The 16,380-nt window shown below is 36.3% G+C and overlaps 1 protein-coding gene across 1 annotated transcript; it reads right to left on the reverse strand.

Annotated features, from left to right (window-relative positions):
- Positions 1-6,158: 6,158 nt before the first annotated feature.
- LOC113893073 (serine/Arginine-related protein 53-like) lies at positions 6,159-14,725 on the reverse strand. Its single transcript, XM_027542723.1, has 3 exons — positions 14,579-14,725; positions 7,465-7,617; positions 6,159-6,815 (listed from the first exon to the last, which is right to left on the reverse strand). Exons 1-3 carry the CDS (start codon positions 14,708-14,710, stop codon positions 6,723-6,725), a joined length of 378 nt encoding a protein of 125 aa, XP_027398524.1. The 5' UTR covers positions 14,711-14,725; the 3' UTR covers positions 6,159-6,722.
- Between the last annotated feature and the right edge of the window lie 1,655 nt (positions 14,726-16,380).

Raw genomic sequence — 16,380 nt, forward strand, 5'->3', positions numbered from 1 at the left:
CCCAACAGAAACGGAGTCTCTGGGAATTTCTAGACTGTGTCAAATACTAACCTATTTACCAATCATTTGTCACCTTCTCTTATTAAGTTAACCATAAAGAAGGTGAGTTAAAAGTCTCTGAGCACCTTTGTTGAAAACGGCCCACATGACCTCGGAAACACAAGTGTGCTTGTGGGAGAACAAATGTTAATACGAAAATGGTTTACTTCCTGAAAGTTCAAGTGTTTTAGATGGAATAGCTATTATATAACACAGGCACTGGGCTGCTAATTATGCTTTATGGTAGTTAAAAAAATTTTTTTTAATAATCTACCTTGAACATGGAGAAAGTATATTTATTGAAGATTATAACCTTGGATGACTTCTCGTTTCCACTGCATGTGGTAACTGCAACCAATTCAAATATACAGCATTATCAAAAAAGTATTTTTTCAAACTATTAATAAGTGAGTTATCTAGATTTGCTGCAGCAGAAAGAGGAAAGAAAAAAGCTACAATGGGGCTAAATAATCCAGTTAAAAAATCTACCTGTTCTTTAATACAGTCATTCAATCCATTGTACTGGTATGTCGAAAATATTTATTTACTTCTCAATTATTGTTTTCAGTTCCATTTTAAGCTTATGATATTTTCATAGAACAGGCACAGGTAGATAAACTATAGCTATGGATTTTATTCAAGATGTGGGATTTTGGCAGTTAATTATTTAAAAGATTATGAAGGGAGCATGTACTATACTAGGTTTTTTTTACATTGGGATTTAAGCCTGAGTACTATGTTACAAGATGTGAAGAAGAAAGGGTCAATTCAGTTCATCATTCTCTCTTAGCACTGCTGCAGGATCATTTTGCCATTCAAGACCTAAAAATAAAATGGTACATTGTTGAGTTGAAAGTGTTGTCTTACTATGCTGGTAGAGTCTACTTCTTGAAATGGACCTGTCGTTTGTGAGGAGAGCAGTCACAGCATCCATGTGTGGACCCTAAATGACCACATCTGTATCACTTAAAATATTATTTCTATAATTTAAAAATTGGACCAGAAAGAAAGTCTGGGCAAGTGAAACTAGTGTCCTGGCTTAAACTCTGGTCCCACTGTTGCTCATCACTAATGCAACAGAGAAGGCCCTGTGTACTCTCTATTTCCTCACGGTATCCAAAGGCTTTGGTCAGTTCAGAGACATGCGGAGATACAAATCACAGAAACCAAACTCATTTGGCAACAAAACTTGTGTTTTTTTTAATTTAATTTTTTAAATAGTTTTTTTTTGGCGTTGTAAAAGTACACACAATTACTCTCTTACCCATTTTTAAGTGTACAGTTCAGTGTTATTAAACATATTCACATTGCTGTGCATCCATCTATGCCTGTAACCCTTTTCATGTTATAAAACTGGAACTATTCCCATTAAAGAATAGCCCCATCTCCCTTCCCCACTAGGCCCTGGTAACCACCATTATACTTTCTGCTTTTATGACTTTAATTACTCATATAAGTAGAATCACATAGTATTTGTCTTTTTGTGACTGGATTATTTCTCTTAGCATAATGTGTTCAAGGTTCATCAATGTTGTAGCAGATTGCACAATTTTCTTCCTCTTACACTAAGTGCCAAGTCACTTCAGTCATATCCGACTCTTCACAACCCCATGCACTGTAGCCTGCCAGGCTCCTCTGTCCATGGGATTCTCCAGACAAGAACTCTCCAGACAAGAGTGGGTTGCTGTGTCCTCCTCCAGGGGATCTCCTTGAACCAGGGATTGAACCCACGTCGCCTATGTCTCCTGCATTGGCAGGAGGGTTCTTTACCACTAGTGCCACTTGGGAAGCCCAAGGTACAGAGATATCTTTTTGTTTTTGGAGTGCCCAGGCCTAATATAGCTCATTTTTTATCTGGACATGATTGTCTACTTCCAGGATTTATAATGTGTCCCATGTATTTAACTTGTTGCTTTGAGATTTTGTGCCTTTTTCTGGGAGACCCAATAACCCTGGGTCCCAAGGAAATTAGGAATTTCAATGGTGTTCTGATCTGAGGCCTCCATGGAGGGGCTACATATTCACATGTCTAAATACTGTAGAATAGCCCCTTCTTTTAGGTGTAGTTTCCTTAGTTCCTTTCCCAGGGCCTGGGCAAACAAGTGTGGGCTGTCCCCAAACCCATAAGGCAATACTGTCCAGGTGTACTGTTACATCCGGCCCAAGCGGGAGTTAGTCCATTCAAAGGCCAACATATTATTCTTCCCCTTTAAGGTTGAGGAATATTCCATTGTATATATACACATTCATATATACTACAATTTTACTTCATCCATCCCTGGATAACTTGGGTTGCTTCCATATTTTGGCTATTATGAATAATGCTGCTATGACTGTGGGTGTACAAATACCTCTTCAAGACTCTGCTTTCGATTCTTTTGGGTATATACCTGGACACCGATTTATTTTCGGCTCCAAATAGTCTGAGTAATATAAATAGGCATATTGTTAAACAGACTGCTCATTTCAGATGGCAAATTCATTTTTCCTTCATTGAAAAAATATTTATTGAGAGCTTTCTTTGTGTCAGGCAAGGGCTAGATTCTTGATCATAGGATCAATGATAGCAAAAATAAGTTGGAAATACAAGATGACAGAGCATTTTCTTTGATTTGGAAAAAAAACTCCACCAAACAGAATGCTGATCAACGTCCATCTCTATGATAAAAGTGAAGATGAGTAGACAATTCACAGAGTTCTTTCTTACCTCCATTTTTATTTCTGTTCTTCTGTAAAGACTCAGATGTCTTCTTATCAAGATGAGTTGCTTTTCCATTATTCCATAAGGAAGTTCCAAAGAGTAATAAGTAGGGTTACATTTAAAGAATGGCATTTAAAATTTTTGAAATAATCCAAGAGCTGTATCTATTGAGTAATGGCCAAGAGATGGTTCAAAACCTCTTTTGTCACACTCACAAAGAATTTTGGGGTGGCGAGGCAGGGGGGGAAGGAAGGAGTAACATGGGTATAAGAATTCCAGATCAATTCATCCATAGTTTAGTGACCAAAAATGTCCAGTGTCTAGTTTCATTTCTAGCTTTTGTTACTATCTTAGCTGCTCACTTAAAGATTTTCACTTGATATCCAAACCAAAGGGAAGTCTGGCAAGGGGTTTAACCATATGCAAATGGATTGTATCATTTCTCTCCAAAACAATGTCTTCTATAACAGTACACGCTGGGAAACCAAACAGGGTCAGGAAACACACAGCGGCCCCATGGCTGTGCAAGCCTTACTGGCAGATACGATTCATTCTCAGAAGCACTCAAAGTCTCCGTCAGCTACCATTGCACGTGTCACGCAAGCATGGTGGTGACAGAAGACAGTGGCCAAATTGGCTTACTCCTCTGATTCTCCACCAAAAGGAAGCAATGATCAGAGAAGGCTAGAGGGTAACCAGGAACCTAAGATTTTGCCACGATTTTTAATAAGATGGAGAGGGAACGGCCATTTGGGTCTTTTACATGAGGGACTCTTCCCAGGGTGGGAAGTGCAACAGTTTCCAGCCTCCTTGAGCAGCTATCAGGAAGATGGAAATGGATAGCTGAGAGATCCTGTGGCTCCAGGGGCTTTTCATACTTCAAGTCTCCATTTAGCTGTGATCTCACCCATGAAGTCTTCCTTAATTTTCTAACTTACATTAACTTCCTTAATTTTCCAACTTTCTTCTTTGCAACCATGTCCTCTCCCTGTCACTAAGTATTATATCTTTTATGTCATACATATGTCTAGGCTTCATAACTAAACCTCCTGAAGGCAGGATCCCCATTGGATTCGCCATGTATACCCAATCACCCTTACTCTGTCCAGCAAAAACTAGGTAGTTAGAAAAATGTTAATGAGTAAGTAGATAAGTCTGACTGAAGAAGACCTGAGATTCCTTGAGTAAGCAGATAGTAGGTTACTAACTGCAGAGCATCTGGTGCTTCTTGTGGTCTTGGCAGAGAGGGAGATCAGGGAAATCCAGGGACAAAGCTGGGGTCTACTGGCCACGGCAGTTCAAGCACAGACACAAGGAGTACACTGAAGCTGGAGTGTAGCTTCTCAAATAATTACACATGCAACCATTTGTTCCATATTTCATTAAGATGGGCCGCCATGACAAAATGCTCCCTTGGCATAAATAGTACACTTTTTCTATCAAGGGCTTTCTTTTGTGTTACTTTACTGAAAAATCAAAGTAGGCATTTCTGCTATCAGTATCCTCATTTCACCTGCTGGGATGCTAAAGAGAAGTAGGTGAATGACTCAAAGTGCTTTCTTCTCATATCCTTGGGCATTTGCTTCTCCTGACTAGAGAAGGCCACAGAAAAAAATGTTCTTCTTCCATTTTCCCTGAGAACACACTTGTTCAGAAATGAAAACTTGTATATATAGTTCTCATCATTTTGTATGAAGTCAACGTTTCAAGAAGTACGTTGAGATCTCATGTAAGTCGAAACTGTTGCCAGTAATCAACTGGTATGAAAGGAACTGTTCTGTTTTATAGATTCATTATATTAGGATATTAAAGAAGGCCTGCATGGATCGCCTACCTTGAATTTGGTGATATATTTGATAGTGGTCTATGAAGTCTTTTTCATTAAATTTGATTTCACTTATGTGGTAACACTGTAGTCTTCAACAGGAATTTGGGTAAACAAAGTTAATAATACATTAAAATAAATCACATTGGAAATCAGGAAGAAGGGGAATAGTCATTTGCCACAGGCCTTCGAATTCCCTGGATCCACCGGGGCTGGACCCTGGCAGTCATTGAGTTCCTGCAGGGACTAAAGTTTAGTTAATTAAAAAAATAACGATTCTCTATCTCATGAAAAATTTAGTTTTAAAATATAAATCTGCTGCTGCTGCTAAGTTGCTTCAGTCATGTCCGACTCTGTGCGACCCCATAGATGGCAGCCCACCAGGCTTCCCCATCCCTGGGATTCTCCAGGCAAGAACACTGGAGTGGGTTGCCATTTTCCTTCTCCAGTGCGTGAAAGTGAAAAGTGAAAGTGAAGTCGCTCAGTCGTGTCCGACTCTAGTGACCCCATGGACTGCAGCCTACCAGGCTCCTCTGTCCATGGTATATTCCAGGCAAGAGTACTGGAGTGGGGTGCCATTGCCTTCTCCGAAAATATAAATCTACTGCAGTTCAAACCTCTGTATTTAGACTACTTGCCAAAGAGGAACTCTGAGGTTAAGTATAATTAAAGTGGATCATAGTATTTTCACTATTTTATATATGAGGAATATCAGGCATTCTGAGAAAAAATGCCTAGTCCACCTTCTCTGGAGAATCATTAGTGGCCCAAATGACAAACCGTATTCTTTCCCAGACCACTAAAAAATACTTCCCCAAAGGGTGATAGTTCTGTTACTATTTATGTTATGTAATAATGAAATATAAAATTATTCAGTAACTGTGGTCCCTTTTTAAAGTCACTAAAATTTTGTATATGTTAAAAATCACGCAAACCTGAGCTCATACTGGGCACTTTACTTATAACTAAGGAAAAATATCCACTAGTGTATATTGAGAGAATGGAAACATGTTTGCATGGAAAGCAAGTATTTTGTCATTAGTCTGTTTCCAACCCTTTTGTAATTGATTTTAAGTTATTTAGAGTTTTCATTTTTAACAGGGATTACAATTTTAACAGTTTCAGAAATATAAAAAGATGGCATCAAAATGTCCTATATATTGGTAATCTGAGCCCAAGAGCTTTTCATGCTTAGCTTCTGTTCTTAGCTTCACAGATACAAAATTGAGCAGAATAGAAAAGGGAAATATTCATGTCAGCTGTTGAAAACTAGTTTGTAAGACAGGCCTAAAAGCGTTTATCTCTGGCATGTTCAGTATGGAATGCATAGCTGATTTTCATTCAGCCACCAGAGAAAGGCATTCTACAATGACAGATAGCCTTATCAAACTTACAATTAGCTGGATTCTTCTGCAGTATACAGCAGTTGGTTAAGTAAGGCTGAAGTGAGAGCTCTTACCAGTTTTGTCAGAAATGATTCTCCATCATGAATATTTGGTCAACTGGTTAGGTCTAGTGTGAATGTGTAATTTTCAAAAGAAGGAGCTGAGAACTGCTAACATGTCCCAAAGAAGCACCTATTAAAAGCTGATCTCAAAGCAAACAAACCATCAATTTATTTAATTTTCAAGTAGCTTTTTCACTAAATGTATTATTCCTTTAAGATTACCACGGCTCATTCTGCTTAGATTGTTTACAGTGCTTGTTATTGTGCTTAAAATTTTGCAGTAAGGTGAAATAAAACATTCCAAACAGTTTTAAAATACATGGAAGATGAAATCTCACACTTATACAGCATATAGTTTGATTCTTTTATATTCACGACTAATCAAAATTGTGTCTTAAAACAGCAACTTGGTATTTTTCAAACTGTACTCAGAAACACTACTGTATACCATTTATTTTAATACTAATACTTCTAGGATTAGCTTTATTAACAGTATGACATTTTCATGCATCCTTAAACTTTATACTAGTTTCAATATTCACAATGTTTAAGTTCAAATCAACTAGTAGATCCTACATGAGAAAAGAATGAAATGAGATTACCCTTTTTATATAATCAGCTAAATTATTTTTAAGAGTAAAAAGTTAATACTAGGATTTAAAAACCTAAATTTCCAATGTTACTGTTAATTCAACCACATGAATATTACTTTAGGCCACAGGACTGCCCATTAGCCTTTCTTGTCGGAGAGCGATTAATCTCTTGAACCATTTTTCCTCAGCATCAGCTTTCTCAATAAATAACTGAAATGAAAAAAAAAAAAGAAGAAGAAAAATATCACTGTTTGCCAAATAACTTGGATTTGATCTTACAAATCATCTTTATAGAATACATCCTTTAGCACAACATTTAGATACTACTTAACTCTTGATGACTTCTTAACTGAAGATCATCTATTTGGAATAACCCTTGGAAAGTTTGAAAGGACTAATATAAAAATCATTAGCAATTTTACATTTCATTTTGTAAAGTTTATTTCCTACAAACTTTCTGAGAGACAGAGTGGTACGACCCTAATTCACAGAAGACAGCACAATATGACATTAAAGACATGCCCACAGTCAATAAGCCAATAAGTCAATAAGCAGAGCCAGAATTAGATCTTTTAGTGCCAGATGAAAAAATGAAACAAAACTCTTCTTTTTTGTCTAATTTTCTTAACCACATAAAGAATCTTCTAGAAATCAGGTAACATAGGGTGGCCCAAACCAGATTCAAATACTGGTAACAGCTCTAAGGGCTGGGGGTGAGCTGTCTTATGTTTGGCAAATATGAACATATGAACCCATTTTCTTCAATGGTCTTCTTGTCACCAGCCCAAAAGAACAGCAGTCTGAGTTAACTTCAGTGAACTAGACTTAAACTGACATTCTTAAAGCTTAAGGGTCTTACATTTGGATGAGCCAGAGAATTGTCATCTTGGTACTTGATAGCAGTAGGGATGTTGCTTGGGTCTATTTCCTTTTCATTACTCGGTGGATCAGCCACCACTGATGCGGGTCCTGATGTGGTTGCTGCATGCTTCACTTCACTAGCTTCCACTGCCTGAAACATAAAACACTTTAGATTTTGAATAATAATTGCTAAACTGGCCTCCTTTGAGATGATACTAACCGCAACATGGCCCTAGGATACTGAATAACAGACTATTCCTCAAACAAGCAAATACAAAGAAATTGTGAAAATGTTATTCTTTCAATCAACATATTTTTCTTAAGAAATTTGTACTTATGAGTCTATACTATTGAAAAAGTATATACATTACACAGATGTAAATTCTATTAATCGAAACACGTGGGCAACAAATCTCCATTGAGCTGGTCTCTTTAGGTATAAAAAGCAAATCTAAAGATTTTTATTACTATTTCTTAAATAAGTGCCTTCAGTTCAGTTCAGCTCAGTTCAGTCGTTCAGCTGTGCACGACTCTTTGTGATCCCATGAATTGCAGCACGCCAGGCCTCCCTGTCCATCATCAACTCCCAGAGTTCACTCAAACTCCTGTCCATCGAGTCGGTGATGCTATCTAGCCATCTCATCCTCTGTTGTCCCCTTCTCCTCCTGCCCCCAATCCCTCCCAGCATCAGAGTCTTTTAACTGCCTTACTGAAATATAATTCCATATCACAATTCATATCGCTTTCATTACATCAGCAGAGTTCTGAAACTATCACTCCAAACAACTTTAGAACATTTGTATAACCCTCCTAAAAAAACACATACCCATTAGCAGTCACTGCTCCCCATTTCTCCCCAACTCTGACATCCCTAGGCAACCACTTATTTACTTTCTGTCTTTATGGATTTGTCTATTCTGTACATTTTATATAAAAGGAATCATACGATATGTGTTTTTTTGTGTGTGTGTGACTGGCTTCTTTCATTTAACATGTATATCAGTATTTCATTCCTGTTTGTGGTTGAATCCTATTCCACTGTATAAAATATTATAGGCCAGGTACTGTGCTTGGTACCAGGGACAAAAGACTAATAAATCATTGTGCCTGCTTGGAAAGAACCAAGAGTGTAGTGCTGCTCAGGTTAATTTCAACATCTCCTTCCCTGAGCTAAAAGGCCAGGGAAGTGCCTAATTAACAGCAAGGCTGCAGGGATAATATGAAATGAATGATGAGATAAACTAGATGAGAAGTTGGAATTAAAAGTTAAAATTAAAAAACTCTAGATGATTGACTAGCCTTTTTTTTCCTACACCCATTGTTCTAAACCTATAGCTTTTCAATTTCCATGTTTTGTTGACTTTCCTACTTCTGAACATCCACTTCTCTGAATGAAGTGTAAAACAGATGTCACTGGGGAAAACATCTAGAAAATGAAATACGCATGAATTAGTTATTAGAATGATTTATCTCAGAGTTGGAGATTAGTCTCTTTAACCAGTACTTACTAAGCACTACTAATTGCTCAGCACTGGGTACACCAGGGAGAATAAGAAGACATGTTCCATGTCCGAACTGAAGATGACATTTTGCTGAAGGGGTGACAGATCTCTAACAAAAAAATACCAAAATATATATATAAAGACAAATTGCAACAAGTTACAACAGAGCTGTTTAAAGAAATATTTGGTAAATTTGATTTGGAAGTTTTTTTCTTTTATTTTGCAGCCAATATATTTTACCCCAGACCTCTAACATTACTACATCTCCAAAACACTGGTCACAGAAGACTCATAGCCCTAAGGGATATGACACTGACTTTTTATAAAACTGAAGGCATGTAACAGTAAAACCCCATATTCCGCAGAGAGGGAAGTGGGGAAGTATCCTAGCCCAGTGAGGTCCAAGACACAATTTTTTAAAATTATATGTTGCCATACAGGGAATAAAAGAGTATGCGTACGTGCATGCCTAATCATTTCAGTCATGTCTGACTGTGCGATCCCACAGGCTGCAGCCTGCCAGGCTCCTCTGTCCATGGAATTCTCCAAGCAAAAATACTGAAGTGGGCATACTGTTCTGCGTAACCAGGCCGGGCTATGACAGGGCTCAGCTAGGAGACTGGCTGTCCATATTGAACAACCTTGAAAAATTGTGAAGTGTTGTTATTCTAGTTGCCAAAGATGCGGACTGCACATATTCAGGTGGCAGAGATAACATTCTATTATAAAAATCAGGTAATCTGATTTTGTTTTTACCTACACAGTATGCTTATATATACATAAGGTATAAAAAGAAAACAAAGTTCTCAATGGTTAGGATCAGAACATAAAAGTTATTATCTAATAATGGCTAATTTAAAAATGCGTGAGGAAAATGATTAATTGCTTCTTTAAGTGAGGAAAGCTGTTTTAGAGAAAATTTGACTTTAAAAAAACCCTCAATATGGCCAGCCCACGATCAAACATCTGGCTTCAAGTAGCACTGCCACCTGGTGGTTCAGTTTGGAACAATTTGTTTTAATCTGCACTTTGTAAGTAAAAGAACAAATGACCACGCTGCTTAGTTAGGTACCCTTTTTGAATACTGGTGGATATCAGCCAAATACAAGGTTAGGACTGAATAACTGATAATAAGTTTATCTGGGAGAGCAGTCTGAAAACAAGTTGCATCTTGGTTCCTCAAGTTGATGATGTATCAGGAACTATCAGATTGTCTATCTACTCACATTAGAGAAATAGGATGGTAGAGAGTTAAAACTAGTTAAATCACTGTGTTGCAGGAGACACACCATCTAGCATGTCACTGGTGATAGCCACTTTTCTGGTAATATCTCCCTAGTTAAATTAGTAGAATTTATACAGCTGAAGACTCTACCAATGGAAGGGGTCATTAGGTTATACAAAAGCCTTCTTTAGAGATACAAATTTTATACCAAACGTGTGTAGAATTGTCCAGGAGAAAAGGATGTTGAAACTTGGGTCATAATTTAATTTTCAAGAAAAGGATAGCCCATAAGATCTCCCCATGACCTGGATGAAATGGTCCTCTAGATAATTTACCTCCCTTTGCTAAGTCATCTCCTGATAAATAATTCATCTTCTTGGACATCCTGAATCTTTACCTCATATTGCAGACACAGACATTTTAGCAAATGGAAGGGATATCACTTTCTAAACTAATAAATTGGCCCACTGTTTTCTATTACAGTCCAGTGCGAATTTATGCTTTGCTGGCCCATCACTGCTCTTCTGATGATTTTGATATGTGACGACTAATACAAGCCCAGGGTTGGATAGCTAATATTTTATTAGCCTTACTGTACATTTACCAAGGTAAATGCCATCTTCTGAGGCTTTTTAGCATATTACCCTGTTAGGGTCACTTCAAGGCATGCTTTCTTTATAACTTAACAGGGAATATGCATTGAGTTACAATTATGAGAGACATTTAATCAGTAGGAAAAAAGTGGGTTCTGGTGTTGGACAAATTTGGTTTTGATGCTGCTTTCAATCATTTATTAGATTTAACAATGGATTATAAAATTTGCTGAACCTCAGTTATAAATGTTACTAGGATACTAGTTAAATTATAAAAGTTAAATGTCTAGTATAATGGTAGCCATTATAATGGTAATTATTATTTTAGTTGTTATTTAAATATATATGAAAAAGTGGGGCTGGGATACAACATTGTTTTATACCATTTGCTTAGTGCTTTAACATTTCAAATGGCTGTGTCGAAACAAACAGGTTTCAAGCTGATGTCTATACACGAAACCAGTAAGTTACTGTGTAAAGTAATTTTAAAACTCTTTGCTTGGTAATACAGTAGATCACCAAGCCTCAAGCAAGGAGAATTTTAGGTCTAGAGAACATAAAAAATTACATAAAACAATCTCTGGCATAACTAAAATGGAAATTTTTGTGTCTAAAATCGCTCTGAAGGAAGTCGCACACTTGGTCTTCAGTGAGAGAAGGTAGATTAGTAGCAGGAAGACGAGGCGTGGCAACAGCTTTCATTTCTTGAATACTTATATATGCCAGGCATGTGGTTAACTGTTTTATGTAAATATCTTGTTCATCCTCATAAAAACCTCTGCTACAGGTATTATCCCCATTTTAAGAGAAGAGAGTCAAGGTGTAATGAAACCATTACATAGTTGAAGGATATAGTCAGCAAATGGCAGAATCAGAATGTGGCTCCACGTCTGACCCTCATCTCATGCTTTTGACCACTGCTTCCTAATTGCTAAATGCAAGATTTATTGTAATCTGGTTTGCATTTTAGAGGAAATAAATAAAATTATTGGTAAAATATTTAAACTAAACATATTTCTAAGTGGCTCAACTCACAGTGCTGGATTAATATTTTGAGGCTGCTTCTGCTTCTCTGTCATTCTTATCCAGCCAAGAGCTAGCCTGTTCCAATTTTATATCTTTCTATGAATTATTGTTAAGGGGAAATTCTTTTTAAAAGATAATTGAGACAGAAGGTGGGTTTCCCTCACACAGATTTCTTAAGGTTGCTTACAAAATGAAGAGACCCCCTAGGGGTTCCATCCTTGTCCTCTTAATCCTTAACTGTGGCATCTGAATTGGAAGTATAAGAAAAGCCATATTGAAACTGAGTAAATTCCAACTCAGCACTAAAAACTAAAGCAAATAAAAGCTGATTATTAAAATAATTAATAATGGTGGTCCCTCTGATGATAGAGATAGGTGAAATTCCTTTATATTGCTTTCATAGGAAGCCCATTTAACTACACAAAGGGTTTGTTATAAATTTGGGAAGAACAGTTTTTCTCTTGGATTTAATCAGTTATCTTAAGATTAATAACCATAGGAAATAATATTTTAAAACTTTTCTTGGGAATATAACAAGGTAGAAAAATTACTAATTCTGAAATTAAAATATATAGATATTATTACATTTATACATTTCAGAAGTCTTTTAAGAAATTCTGAAGAATTTCTGTGTTTATCAGCAAGGTCTCTGATTTGTGAGCAAGGAGACTCAGGGAAACTAAGAGGCGTATCAGAAAAACATAAATGAAGTAAAGTTTATACTTAAGACGGATTGAATACCTACAGTAGAACTTTTCAAGTTTTGTATACACTATACATACTTGGTGTGTAGAACATACTTAGATATTAAATAATTTAGATGCTAGTCTATAATTTAAAAATAAACATTTAATGGATTAAGAAACATGTTAGATATTTGATAATCATTATATTTAATTCTCAATTACTCTAAAAAGTAGATATTATTAGCTTAATGTTATGAATTTGGAAACAGAGGCTTAGAAAGAGGTTGAGGTTTGCTCTAGATCATAAATTATGGTAGGAAGTGTAAAAGTTAAGTTCAAAGTCAGATCTTGAGTCCAAAGTTCATGCTCTTTCCACTGTATTAAACAGGGTTTGGATCAATTTCCTCAATCACTGTCAATTTTACTAGTTACTGGAAGAACTGCTATTATCTTGGAAGAGAGGAACAGAACTGCAAATAAATTTATTATATTAATAATTAATACAAAATGGGAAAAAGTTATTTAGAAGAAAACTCAGTGTGTTAACCATAGAGGAATAAATAGTTCCACAGAAAGAAAATGCTAGTTTATCTTAAGTGTGTCCGGTGAGAACTGGGAAGTCAAGGTGAACTCTAGAAAACAAATACTACTGAAGTCAACTTCAAAATAAATTACAATTCTCCTAGGAGAAGTGAATGACCCCATAACATGTACAAGTAAGATATTAAATAAAATGGGCAGCTATATTTATGAATGTGCATTTCACAGCTCCTTTTTCTTCAGAGATTGTGGTGGCAAACTACAAAATGTTCACACGAAATCAGCGAAATAACAGGGCAGGGGCATGGACTAACCAAGGTTGTCTAGTACATCCTGGCATCTTGCACATGCTCAATTCATGTCTCCAGAATGAATCATTTTAAAATATATATGGTAACTGAAAAGCCATCCATCTCACTAACAATAAAATAAAATGCTAACAGAACAACAAAAGGTCAATTTTTACCTATTAGGTCAGTAAACATGAAAAAGTCTGACTTAAAAAGTTAGGTGTTAACCAGGCTGTGAGAGGCACACTTCTCCCTGTACTTCGGGGTGGAATTTGAACTGATACAGTATTTTGGGAGAATGACTTTGGAAATAGGTACAAAAATAAACAATATTAACCTTTAACAAATAACTCCATCTTGAAAAATTTATCCTCTGGTGATAATAATGGATATTCACAAACATATATATAATACCTCCAAATGTACAACTGTTTAAATATCTACTTATCAGAGGAAACAAAATGAACGAATTATGATATTGGGTTGGCCAAAAAGTTCATTTGGGTTTTCCCGTACCATCTTACAAAAGAATCTGAATGAACTTTTTGGCCAATCCAATACATTCATCAGGAGAATGCCATACACACAGTCATTAATATATCTACAGATGCAGAATATTTTTGAATAAGTAGTAACTATACTACATCTTCATTATATGTGTGATATTAAAGAATACATGTACTTCACAGTAGACAGCCTTTTCTTCCTAAAAGAACACAAATTCCAAAAAATAACCCTGATAATGATTGAAAGAATAAATCAAATACTCAACAGAAATAAAATGCCAATGAAAGCTCCTTTTATTAGAGTTGAGTAAGTGATACCCATATATAGACAAAGAGTGTAGATAGATATACGTTACTATTTGGGCAATAATTTTATTGTTGAAGTTCTTTTCTAACTTTTCTCTAGCAATGTCAATTCAAAAAGCAGGTGTATCCATTTGAAAAGAAAATGGTGTATGTTCACAAAATGCACATTACTGCTATAGAACTGTCATGTTGACATTTTACTTTGTCTTCTTGGTGAATTTTAAAATAAAAATACCATCAGAAACATTTTTACAGGTTTTTTTTTTTTAACAATTTAAACAAACTGATTCTCACCGATTCTTCTCTCAGTAACACGCTGATACTCTCTTGCCCTACTTCATCTACTAGAAGAACTTATATTTAAGTAAAATCCATTAATAAAGCTTCTCTTTAGTTGGAATGTAAAGGCTTATTCATAATGCCTGGATGAAAACTTACCTTTTTGATTTCTTTACTTGATCTGAATGTTTGCTGAACAAAAGAATCACTTTCAATGGCTTCAATTTCTTTGACTCTTTTTACTTGTTCTACCAGGGTGGTTTGGTCTAAAAGAGAGCATATAATGTCCATGTATTTTGATGTGTAAGCTTGTTAACAGCACTATACCTAAACAATGTTCCTTCTATGAAGTAATATTATGACTTACAAAATTTAACTGGATTAAAAAAAAAAGACATTATGGTTAAGTTATAACAGAAACATTTTACCCCTAGAGATCCACAAATAGAACATTCCTTCTCCAAGGGATCTTCCTGACACAGGGACTGAACCCGGGTCTCATGCACTGCAGGCAGATTCTTTACTAACTGAGCTGCCAGGGAAGCCTCTGGTATAACAATATATAATTATATTTACATTAATTATATGTTAATTTTAATTATATATTAATTTTCTTCTTATTATTTAATCTATCAATGGGTTTCCCTTCCATGGAGTCGTAAAGTCAGACATGACTGAGTGACTGAACAACAAGAACATGGCATTATGCTGCTGCTGCTGCTAAGTCGCTTCAGTCGTGTCTGACTCTGTGTGACCCCATAGCAGTCCACCAGGCTCCTCCGTCCCTGGGATTCTCCAGGCAAGAATACTGGAGTTGGTTGCCGTTTCCTTTTCCAATGCATACATGCATGCTAAGTCGCTTCAGTCATGTCCAACTCTATGCGACCCTATGGACAGCAGCCCACCAGGCTCCTCTGTCCACAGGATTCTCTAGGCAAGAATACTGGAGTGGGTTGCCATTTCCTTCTCTAGTGGCATTATGTGTGGGATTTAATTTTAAATACTTCAGGTCCACTCCTCCCCAAAATTGAAGTAGGCATTGATATATTGGTGGTTTAGTTGCTACATCATGTCCAACTCTTGTGACCCCATGAACTGTAGCCTGCCAGGCTCCTCCAGCATGCCAGGCTTCCCTGTCCTTCACTGTTTCCCGGAGTTTACTGAAACTCATGTTCATTGAGTTGGTGATGCCATCGAACCATCTCATCCTCTGAACCCCACTTCTCCTCTTACCCTCAATCTTTCCCAACAGCAGGGTCTTTTCCAGTAAGTCAGTTCTTGACATGTTACCCCTAAATATTTTAGTAGGCATCTCAGATAAGGGCTTAAGGAAAAAAATTAGCAACATAACTACAATACTATCTTTAAGTCCAAGATTATTAGGAACAATTCCTTAATATTGTCCTGTATAGTCCATGTTTAATTTTTACTGATTGCCCAAGAAAAGTGTTTTTTTTTTCTTTTTTTACAGTTGGTTCATCTGAAACAGGATCTAAACAAAGTCCACATATTACACTTAGTCAACAAGTATCTTAAATTCCGTTTAATCACAAACAGTCCACCAACTCTTCCTTTCATTGTCATTTATTTACTGGAGAAAATGGATCATTTAGCCTCTAAAATTGTCTATATTCTGGATTTTGCTGATTTTATTATCATGGTGTCATTTAACATGTTCTTCTATCCTTCGTATTTTCTGTAAACCAGCAGTTAGATCTAGTCAGGCTTAAGTATGAGGTTCAGTTTCTTCTGGTCAAGCATACATCACAGGTAGTGCTGTGTAATTCCAAATACATCAGATTAGGATGTGCTTCTTCCACTTTTAATGATGTTAAGCTTGATCAGTGTGTTCAAGATGATGTCAGTCCTACCGTATTATTAAATTCTCCACTAAACTTTCACTTAATGGTTTTAGCAGACATTAATGATTGTTGCTTAAATCCATTATTTTATTAGGCACT

The sequence above is a fragment of the Bos indicus x Bos taurus genome, chromosome 1, assembly GCF_003369695.1.
Source record: "Bos indicus x Bos taurus breed Angus x Brahman F1 hybrid chromosome 1, Bos_hybrid_MaternalHap_v2.0, whole genome shotgun sequence".
Classification (NCBI taxonomy): Eukaryota; Metazoa; Chordata; class Mammalia; order Artiodactyla; family Bovidae; genus Bos; species Bos indicus x Bos taurus.